Source organism: Panthera leo, chromosome F3 (genome assembly GCF_018350215.1).
Source record: "Panthera leo isolate Ple1 chromosome F3, P.leo_Ple1_pat1.1, whole genome shotgun sequence".
Lineage (NCBI taxonomy): Eukaryota > Metazoa > Chordata > Mammalia > Carnivora > Felidae > Panthera > Panthera leo.
This window is the reverse complement of record NC_056696.1, coordinates 42443594-42454199: the sequence shown is the minus strand read 5'-3', so window position 1 is coordinate 42454199 and position 10606 is coordinate 42443594. Positions and strand designations below refer to the sequence as shown.

General features: G+C 43.8%; 1 protein-coding gene across 2 annotated transcripts; it reads right to left on the bottom strand.

Annotated features, from left to right (window-relative positions):
• Positions 1-820: 820 nt before the first annotated feature.
• Positions 821-6416, bottom strand: SNRPE (small nuclear ribonucleoprotein polypeptide E). Of its 2 annotated transcripts, XM_042925998.1 has the most exons (5): positions 6305-6416; positions 5771-5797; positions 4263-4325; positions 3298-3376; positions 821-1039 (listed from the first exon to the last, which is right to left on the bottom strand). In XM_042925998.1, the coding sequence occupies exons 1-5, from the start codon at positions 6356-6358 to the stop codon at positions 984-986; spliced, it is 279 nt and encodes a 92-aa protein (XP_042781932.1). In that variant the 5' UTR covers positions 6359-6416; the 3' UTR covers positions 821-983. The 2 variants fall into 2 exon arrangements, with proteins under 2 accessions (XP_042781932.1, XP_042781933.1); XM_042925999.1 differs by lacking the exon at positions 5771-5797 and having other exon boundaries at positions 6323-6409.
• Positions 6417-10606: the final 4190 nt, after the last annotated feature.

Sequence of the window (10606 nt, the reverse complement as noted above, 5' to 3'; positions counted from 1 at the left end):
TTTGAGGAAGAAAGAGAGAATCTCAAGCAGGCTCATGCTGTCAGCACTGAGTCCGACGTGGAGCTTGATGCCATGAACCAGGAGATCATGGCCTGAGCAAAAGCCCTGAAACCAAGAGTAGGATGCTTAATCAACTGAGCCACCCAGGCACCCCTCCCTCCTGTTAACTCTTAACAGAGCTCATTTTATTTATTTATTAAGTTTATTTATTTTGAGAGAGAAAGAGAGCACAAGTGGGGCAGAGACAGAGAATCCCAAGCAAGCTCCACACTGCCAGCGCAGAGCCCAACACAGGGCTGAAACCCACGAGCTGCGAGATCATGACCTGAGCTCAAGTCGGAAACCTACCCGACTGAACCACCCAGGTGGTGCCCCAACAGATCTCATTTTAAATGTACGTTTAGGGCACTTTACTCTTTGCTTATACCCAGATACTTCTCACATTCTGATCTTAGTAATACAAAATTCACAAAGACCTCAGAGAGTGATCGGAGAGTGCTAATAAGCAAATACTGAAACTATTACAGCACCTCCAACCTACTGTGGTTAGAAATTCTAGTGTTCCAGCATCTACTACTAGAACTGATAATGAAGACATGTATTAGTTTAAAAACCTTTGTTTCTGCAAACCCTCCTCTTCTCCATGACCCACTATCAGAAGCTTACCTGTCAGGTAGAATTCCTACTCTTTGCCTTAAGAATCTACAGATCCAGGCCCTATAAAAGACAAATGCCCAGGGGCAACTGCCGCCCTTCAGAAAACTTAGGGGCCACCGTGTAAAAGGTCTCTAACACTGGATAGAAAGAAACAATGTAAATGTTTAAATAAAAACAATCCCACAGCATTTATTGTCATCTGGTAATAACATAAAGGTAATCAGAACAATAGGAACAAATGTTTTAGAACTAGACTCCCAACAAAGGACCTCTAAAAAAACAAACTACATGGCCTTCTCAAGCATTTCTCACTTCATTGATCATTTCTAGTTGGAGACACTTTGGAGCAGGGTAATATTATCTCCTTTTAGCATGATCCGACCTGCAACAGAAAATTAAAAAAAAAAAAAAAAAAAAGCTATTAATAGCCACTCAGACAAGTGTGCAACACCTTTTAGCCTCAGAATTTCAGATCACACTTGAGCAATTTTGAAATGCTTTCTTCCTTGAGAAGGTATGTGAAAAATTTGAAATATCCACATATTGAAAAGCTCTGCATATTAGAGTGTATGAGCTTTTTCAACAATAAACTAATGAATGTAGAGAAATATTATTTTATGAAACCTACAATTTCTACAGACTAAGTCAACTGACTAGGTCTACCCCAACATTTCCCACTGCTCTGAGTTTGTAGAAGTTGAAGAACGAGTTGTGTTCCAAGTTTAAAACATTTGACAGCATCCCATATCATTCTTGTTTTCAATAAATTAAAGAGTCTACCCTACAATAAATAAAATTCTTCAAATTTTATCCACCATTTCCTAAACTTATTTGAGCAGGGAATACTTTTTTCCTGAGAAATAGCTACAAATATCTTCAGTGTTGAGTAAAATCATTTTGAGAAATACTAATCAACCCCAATTGTGATTGATTTTTAAGTTTCTCAGACTTCTACAACAGGTAATATTAATCTATTCTATAGGATAAATACTATTATAGGAATTCAACACCCTCCAAATAATTCATATATACTGATGTCAATAAAGCTAGCTTACCCTTCCTGGCAAGACATGTTTAAATTCGAAAATCCAGACTTTCACAAAAATAGCCTCAACAGAAAGAAGCATAGCAAAACACCATACCACTTCTCAGATTCTACCTTCCACATATCTCCTACAGGCTCAAGAGAATCCTCAGGGTCCGGAAAAAAGAGACACCTGAAGGCCACCACTGATTAAGGTACTAGTGAGCTGTGAACTAGGCATTAAACAATTAAAAACCAAGTACCTAAATAACTTCAAATGAACAGGATTTTGAAAGAAATGACTGCTTGTCTTGAAGTCATGATTCCTAAAGACCCTTCATTAACTGGGTTCAGGAACTGCATTCATTATTCAAATATTTTTTTGTTTCTATTGTATGACAGGCACTGAATTAGGCGCTAGGCCTATTAGGGAGCAAAAAAGAGAGGACTTATGGAGCACGAGGCCCAGTGAGAGAGACATTAATCGAACAATCCCACTAATGAGTGTTTTACTATAAACTCAGCACAGCCTGTCTCCCCCCGCCCCCATCCTCACCCCTGTAAGACAAAAAGAAAACCTGATATCTGACATTTGATTGGAGTCCTAAACACATAGGAAACCACATATACAAAGATTTATGGTGGAGCAAGTGTGCAGGTTCAAACAGCTGAAAGAGCACACGTGTGGATGAAGCTCAGAAAATGAAGCAGTGATACAAAACGAGCAGAGAGAGAAAAGATCACGAAGAACTTTGCAGAATACATTAAAGATTTTCTTATCCCACTAGCAACAGGAAGTCACGGAAGGTTTCACGCAGAGGGATGACAAGGTCAAATTGGTGCTTTTCAAAGATAACTGCAGCCTGCAGAGCAAAGTGGAGGGGGCTGAGGCAGTTGCAAAGAAATCAACCAGTAAACTGAATGGGGGTTGGTGCCATTCAGTAAGGCAGGAACACTAAAATAGGTCTAAAAGAGTGTACAGGGAGTGGGAAGCGATTTGATTTCTGACATGCTCACTTTGAAGAGCCTTTGACACATCCAGGTAGACATGGTGAATAGGCTCAGAGAGGCCTACCGCCACAGAGGTGAATCTGAGGTCAATATAGAGATGGCAACTGAAGGTATAGTCTAGAGGGCCTGGGTAAATAACACCAAATGACAGGAGGGCCTAGAACCCAGCCTTGAGCAACTCAAAACATTTAATGGCGGGGTCTGAAAGGATGAATATACAAAAGTCTGAAAAGGAGTAACTAGAAATGAAAAATAAAACCGAGTACAGTATCACGGAGCCAAAGGAACAAAGCGTTTTAAGGTGGGAGTGGCCCGCAGCGCCAAACGCTGTTCGGAGTTCTATAAAATGAGAACTAGGATTGACGATTCGATTTGACACCGTTAGTCTTTGGTGACCTTCATGAGAGGGGTCTGAGTGGAGAAACAAAAGCAGAAATGGAGCGGGGTAAGCAGCAAGTGGCTGAGGAGGATTTCAAAAGCATATACTCCTCCACACAGTGAATTCTCAACTGCACACTAAATTTAAACATGAATAGAGTTACAACTCGTTCAATTCTGCAAGCGAATAAATATTTCTCCAAGTCCAAGAGGCCAGCTATTCTTACCCAGTTGTTTTCTTGACTTTGTTTTAGAATGAATCTCTTCTGCATCATCTAATACGAGGTTCATGTACTCATCAAAACCCTAGAAAGATAAGCCAACCGAATGTCATCTTCAAGCAAAATCGCACGCACGCCATTTCAGATGACTACACCAACCTCAATATAGAAATGCCAACTAACTTCAGAAATTCACCTTTCTACTGATCTTTCAGCTGAAACACCATCTCCCTCCTAAGCCTTTTTTTAAATAACAAAAGAAAGGCAGAACGTACTCCAAATTACCTTTAGAGCCTTTTGGACTTAAGATCTGATTAGCTGCGCCTAAGAGCCACTGTCCCTGTCTTTTACAACCTGTCCCATACAGAATTGTGTGTGACTTGCGCTGGCACCACTCCTCCCGTGTTCCTCACAAAACGCTATCACCACTACCCAGAACGTTTGTTTTTCTACTAGTAATCACAGAAGGGGAGATTACTGACGGAATCTACAATGTCTAAAGGGAATACCAAAGTGTCCTAACATACAACTTTTCAGCCACGTTTTATCTTTCTTTACGATTTTAGTGTATGTGCTGCTGAAGCGAGCACTGTTTTGTCTTTCTTTAAAACATTATTTAGCGTACTCTGCCATCCTTAAAGTCCTACTGAACTAACCCCACCCAGCTATATTCAGGTTATCACCTAAGACAGAACTAATGCACCACTGACTTTCACCCCATTGTAATTTCATTTCTTTCGCCCCGTCCTTCAAATACTAACACTGTTGTTCAAATAATTTTTAAAGATTAATTGTCCCTCTCTTATGAATGACCCAAGCCCTATTAAGTACAACAGTGAGACAAGAACAGTGGTCCTGAAGAACCTTCCTTGGGTTGGGTCACTGTCTTTTTGTACACTGTCCTGGCTGGGCATTTTTGCAAAATCGTTTTCTATGAACACCGACTGAGAGAAAACATCCTGGTTACTCACAATGATACAGCCCTCTATCCGCATGTTCACTTGCTCATAAAGCCACACCTGAATCCGAGATCTCTGAAATAATCGTAAAAATAGGTATGTTAAAAAAATAAGCAAAACACAATCACTCTGGTCAAACAATACAGAAATCTGGCTCCTAAAGAAAACCTTCAAAAATAAAAGCCAAGAATTTAACTACTCAAATCATATGTAAGAATTAGTAACCAAGAGTAGTTACTTGCCAAGCAACAGTCTCAATAAATGCTATATTGGGACCAAGTTAATTTTCCTGTGATGCTGGGACTCAATTGTATTTCTTACAGCTTCTCGTCTCGATACATATTGAGTGCTAATTGACAGTATAGCATAAAGCAGCAATTCCCAAATCATCAGGGCTTCTTTCTTATCTGCAATAGCAAAATCCAGCTTCAAAACGGCTTTCTCTAGGTTCCCAGTTTTCCACATCTCACATTTAACAACCAGGGGAAGGACCCTCAAGCCTGGTGATTAAAAATTACAATAGCTTGGGGGCACCTGGGTGGCTTACTGGCTTAAGCACCCCCGCTTTTGACCTCAGCTCAGGTCTCGATCTCAGGGTCAGGAGTTTAAGCCCCACTTTGGGCTCTGCGCTGGGCATGAAGCCTGCTTAGAAAAAAAAAAAAGTTACAATGGCTTGGGGTGCCTGGCTGGCTCAGTTGGGTGAAGCATGTGACTCTTGATCGTGGGGTCATGGGTTTGAGCCCCACGTTGGGTGGAGATTACTTAAAAAAAAATTATCATGGCTTGAAATTAGTCTGTCTGCAACTGTGTTACACATGCTACAACTGTCAGAGCAACAGAAAATGCATTTTCTTTCCAAAATAACTTAAATACTCGGCCCTACTACCTCACAATGTGAATTGCTAAAAATTCCCCTAAAGGAAAGCTGCCTGCCACTATATCCTCTGAAGGTATCCCTCCTCTCTTCCTTTTCGGGCATCTTTTTTATATCTCAGTTTTCTCCCAAGTGCTAAACACACCACCTTATTATGTGGCTTAAAGTCGACAGGATTTCTTTCCTTCAATGTTTCACCCCAGACGAAAGGAAAGGGGAAACGTTCCAATAATGAGTACCAACAAAAGTACCCAAATACCAGTCATGCCTGCCAAGAACTGCTTTTTGAAGTACTTTTGGTCTTGCAAAAGTAATGACACTATTCTTTCACTGCTTGGAGTGGGCATTTCATTACATCCCGGAGCCCCTTCCCCGCAAATACTCCTCCAATCTCCGGTTTCACCTACTTTTTTTTTTTTTCCTTAAGGAAACTCTAGCCCCACGGTGGGGCTGGAACACTCCACTCCAAGATCAAGAGTCGCACATTCGACCGACCGAGCCAGCCAGGCGCCCGTTTCACCTATTTTTAACTCTAGAACACGCTGATTAGGCAGGATGATGCAAACAAGCCAAATAAATTCACCTTTTACTTAAAAAAAAAAAAAAAAAAAATGACACAACAACAAAGCGCAAACAACTTACGTACATTTTGCAAGTATCTGAAGATGAGGTTCTGCACCAGGGGTTAAGGAAAAAAAAAATACAGGCAGAGGGTAGACCGTGCTCCCCGAAACGGGTCAATCCCACCCCCATCTCGCCTTTGTTTTCTGAACACGAGGTCTGGTGTCCAGGCAACGGCCGGAGCCCAGCCAGGCACTCTTTAGGGGCTCCCGAACGCTCCGAAGGAATCCCTCCCACTCCTTTGCTCTCCAGGGGCTTCTTGGCGCCGACATCTTCCTCCTCCCTGAGCCTGAGGACTCCCACCTCCACTCGGTACCTAACTAAAGCCGTCTTCCTTCGCTCATCCGCGCCACTCCTGCACTGCTCACTGCAGGGGGCTGCCCAAGCCCACCTCTCACCGGGTCTTCAACTACCCCGCGCTTTCTCCCGGCCTCGGTCGCCCCGGGTGCTCATGGGATGTGGGTCCACACTCCGCTCCCTCAGGCCTGCTCTCGGTCTGCGCTTTCGCCCCCCGTTTTCTGGCCCGAACCTCCCAGTCCTGACATCCTACGTAGGATACGATGGGCTGCACCATCACCTTCTGCACTTTTTGGCCCTGGCCGCGGTACGCCATGGTGGAAGCTGACAAAGACCGCACGCTAGTTCTGAGAGCAACTTCCGGCAAAAGAGGCGGAAGCGGAAGTGTGTGGCGCGCGCGAGGCGACCGGGGCGGCTCCTGGGAAATGCCTCTCTAGCCGTGGAGGTTGCTTTTCTCGGTGCTCCATAGCCCCTGCGGGGAGGCCCTCCGGAGGCGACCGCACCTTGGACCGTGAGTCGGTCCTACAGCGCCTCCTGGAGGGAGCCGGGAGGAGGCGCCGAGCGGCCTCGCCTGTAAGGCGGCCGCGGCGGAAAGCGGTGCAGACGCTGGCGCCTGGCGCCGGAGCGGCTCCATTTTCTATGTGGGCTTTAGGAGCCGAGTGGTTACCCTGCGTACCTCTAGGGTCTAGGGCTTTTTCTGAGGCCTATTTCCTTGAAATTTAGGCATGAGGGGCCGCATCGTGATACAGAGGGTAGGGCGGCAGGAAGCCCAACTCGGAGGACCACCCCCCCTGACACTAGCCAGGCCCCGCCCCGCCTGACACTAGCAGCCACAGATGATCTGAAACCCGGAGAGCCCCCTCCACCCACACCCACACCCACACCCACCCACACACACACACACACACGCACACACACCTGCCACTAGCAGCCACAGATGATCTGAATGCAAAAATCAGGCCCTGTGGTTCGCTCTGATCCCACTCTCGTCCCCTTTGTTTTCTGAACACTGTGAGTAAGGGGTTACTGCAAGGTGGCCGCAGGGCCCGGCTGGCGGGGAAGCCCTGAAACCTGAGGACTAGGCCCAAATAAGGGTCAGTTCCTCAGCCTTGCCCTGTCTCGGCGGTGGCATCACCAGGATGGAGATGAAAACGTCCTTCCTCGCCGGGTTGAAGATGCAGTGAAGCGGTGCCTTGTGTGTGTGCTCAGCAAGGCCTCCGTGTTGAAACACACTGTCGCCCGGGGGACAGAGCTGGAAGGAGAGGAGCTGGAATTTGTAAAGTTTTGTCTGGGGCTTGTGGCCTGGCAGAAATGTTATTTGATCGGGATACCCATTTCACAGATGAAGAAACTGAAGCTCAGAGTTGCGGGGACTCCTCTAAGGGGACACCCCTTAGGCAAGTGGCAGAATCATAACTTGCCTGAGATCTTCTGCTGAGTAGAATATCGATGCTTGTCCTTATAAAATGTTGTGATTAAAGGATGTGAAAATGAGCTTTACACTATAAAGAGCTGGAAAACGCACAAGATAATTATTTGTTTAAAAAAAAAAAAGGTGTCCCACCCAATCCCAGTAGAGGGTTAGATTGTCCGGAGAGTAAACAGGAGATTTGTTGAATTCAAAGATAGCATGGGTGGAATAGACTATCATACCTATCTCATCTCAGAAAACAAAGATGCTTAACTACTTTTGCAACTTCCCGGCTCTGACGTCATGATGCCTAGGCTTTTGGAGATCGATCCCTATAACCTATTATCACACAGTTCGTGAGAAGCGATTTAAAAAAAAAATGAGTTTGCTTGGACACCTGGTGGCTCAGTTTGTTGAGAGTCCCACTTCAGCTCAGGTCACATCAGGGTCACTGCTGTCAGTGGGGAGCCAGCTTTGGAGCCTCTGCCCCTCCCCTGCTTGCGCTTCCTCACTGTCTCTCTCGCTCTCTCTCTCTCACAAAAATAAACATTAAAAAAAAGTAAAAATGATTTTGCTTTTTTACATTTAAATTTTCGAACCATCTAGAATGTATCCCAGTATATCCTGGAACGGATACAACTTTATAATATCTAGATGGCTACCCAGTTTTCCATTACTATTACAAAAAAATAACCCATTGTTCCCCATTTAATTTAAAATGCCACATTTAGGGGCACCTCGGTGGCTCAGTTGGTTGAGCGTCGGACTCTTGATTTCTGCTCAGGTCATGATCCCACCAGGGGCCTGTGATCAAAGCCCAAGTCAGGCTCTGCACTTGGGATTCTTTTTCTCCCTCTGCCCCTCTCCCCCACTTGCACTCTGTCAACCTCTCAAAATAAATAAGCATTAGAAATAAAATGCCACATTTATAATATACCGTGTGTGTGTGTGTGTGTGTGTGTGCGCGCGCGTGTGTGTAGTTTATATTTTGCTCAATTGATCTTTGTGTCTATTTATGGGCCAGTGTCACTGTTGCAAGTATTGTATGATGTTTATTTGCTAGGACTAAAAGTCAGTAGAACTTTGTTACCTATTCTTGTTTGTTTCTTATAAACTTTAGAATTAGCTTATCTGATTAAAAGAATCCTTTTACAATAAACTTGAGAACAACTTAGAATCAGTTTTTTAAAACTAAGTACCTGATGGCTATTCGTTTAAATTTTCCTTTTGAGTTTTTGAGAATTTTCCAGTAAACTTTTTAGTTCCTTCTTGCTAGCTTGTCTGGTGTAATCATAGATATTTCCTCTTTCTTGTACTTAACAATTGCCTTTTCCTTGCTTGTATGCTCTAGCAGGGTTTTAGAAGAAAAAGTGATAGATTCAATTACATAAAAATTACATAAAGTTTTGGGTGACTAAAAAGCCACCGTAATAAGCAAAGTCAAAAGATCTGGGAAAAGTATGTTTGCACCACATCAAACTAATGGCTAGTTTTATTAGTATATAAAGAACTTTTTAAAAATGCTCTTCTGGTTCTCTATTGCTGTGAAAGAAATATTTCAAATAGTACCTTAAAACAACAAGTATTGTTACAATTCATGATTTTGTGAGTTAAGAATTTGGGCATTGCTCAGCTGGGCAACTTTTTTGCTTCAGAAGACAGACATATTCAAGGGCTTGGCGTGTGTATTTGGAAAGCTGGCCTCACTTGGGTCCCCCTCCATGTCTGTGTAGCCTCGGGGCCTCATCCATGGTCTCTCTAGCAGACTAGATGCTTTCTTTTCTTTTCTTTTTCTTTCCTTTTCTTTTTTTAAATAAAATTTAATTCCCGGGTTTCGGCACAAAAAAAAAAAAAAAAAAAAAAAATTTATTTGGGGCGCCTGGGTGGCTCAGTCGGTTAAGCGTCTGACTTTGGCTCAGGTCATGATCTCACAGTCCATGAGTTTGAGCCCCACGTCGGGCTCTGTGCTGACAGCTCAGAGCCTGGAGCCTGCTTCGGAATCTGTGTCTCCCTCTCTCTCTGCCCCTTCCCTGCTCATGCTCTGTCTCTCTTGGTCTCAAAAGTAAACATACATTAAAAAAAATTTAAATAAAGTTTATTTATTGATTTTGAGAGAGGGAGAGAGAGAAAGCATGAGTGGGGGAGGGACAGAGGGAGAGAGAGAGAACCCCAAGCAGGCTTCATGCTCAGTGCAGAGCCTGACAAGGGCTCACAGTCTCAAAAACTGTGAGATCACGAACTAAGCCAAAATCAAGTCAGATGCCTAACCAACTAAGCCAGGCACCCCTAGCAGAGTAGGATGCTTGCTCACATGAGGATTCAGGCCTCTAAAAAAAGCAAGGCTGAAGCCAACAGTATCTTTTAAAGGTCAGACTCGGAACGAGTTTATGGTCCACACCCCCGGTCAGGTTCAAGGGCTGGAAAAATAGAACCCACTTCTGTTAAAGGCTAAAGACTTTGCAGCCCCAATCTGACCCAAAGATCCAAAATACAAATTGGCAGAAGTGAACAATTAGTTTATAGTAAAGGAAATACAGATGATCTTCCCACATATGAAAAGATGCCCAACTTCACTCATTATGAGATATGCACACTAATTTCCCCTGAGAAGCATAGACAAAGATCAAAGAGTGGTGGTAATGGCAATCATTAAGCTGCACTATTAGGTATTTAATCCTATAGATAAACTTACATGTGTGATATAATGTAATCACAGCAGCATCATGTCTATCAACAGGGAGTATCTCAATCACTGCATATTCATATAGTATGATACTGTGCAACTGTAATTAAGATCAAAGAAGCTCCTTGTGTCCTGATATGAAATGGTACCCCATATACAGTAAAGAGAAAAATCAGGCTATGGTATATCTGAGATTTATTTCAAAATGATTCCATGGGGGCTCCTGGGTGGCTCAGTTGGTTCGGCGTCTGCCTCTTGGTTTCGGCTCAGGTCACGATCTTGCGGTTCGTGGGTTTGAGCCCTGCGTCCGGCTCTGGGTTGACAGGACAGAGCCTGCTTGGGATTCTCTCGCTCCCTCTCTCTCTGCCCCTTCTGCACTCGCTCTCTCACTCCCTCTCAAAAATAAACATTAAAGAAAAATGATAATCCCATGGAGCGAGCAGAGCTGAATCTCAGATGGGGTAAGCCTA

Bases quoted from the DNA above. Each gene is read 5' to 3' on its own strand.
- SNRPE (XM_042925998.1), bottom strand. From the start codon at position 6,358: ATGGCGTACCGCGGCCAGGGCCAAAAAGTGCAGAAGGTGATGGTGCAG. The intron at 4,326-5,770 runs GTACGTAAGTTG...CGATTATTTCAG, and splicing joins TCTTCAGATACTTGCAAAAT to AGATCTCGGATTCAGGTGTG. The intron at 1,040-3,297 runs GTAAGAATAGCT...TTTCTGTTGCAG, and splicing joins AAAGTCAAGAAAACAACTGG to GTCGGATCATGCTAAAAGGA.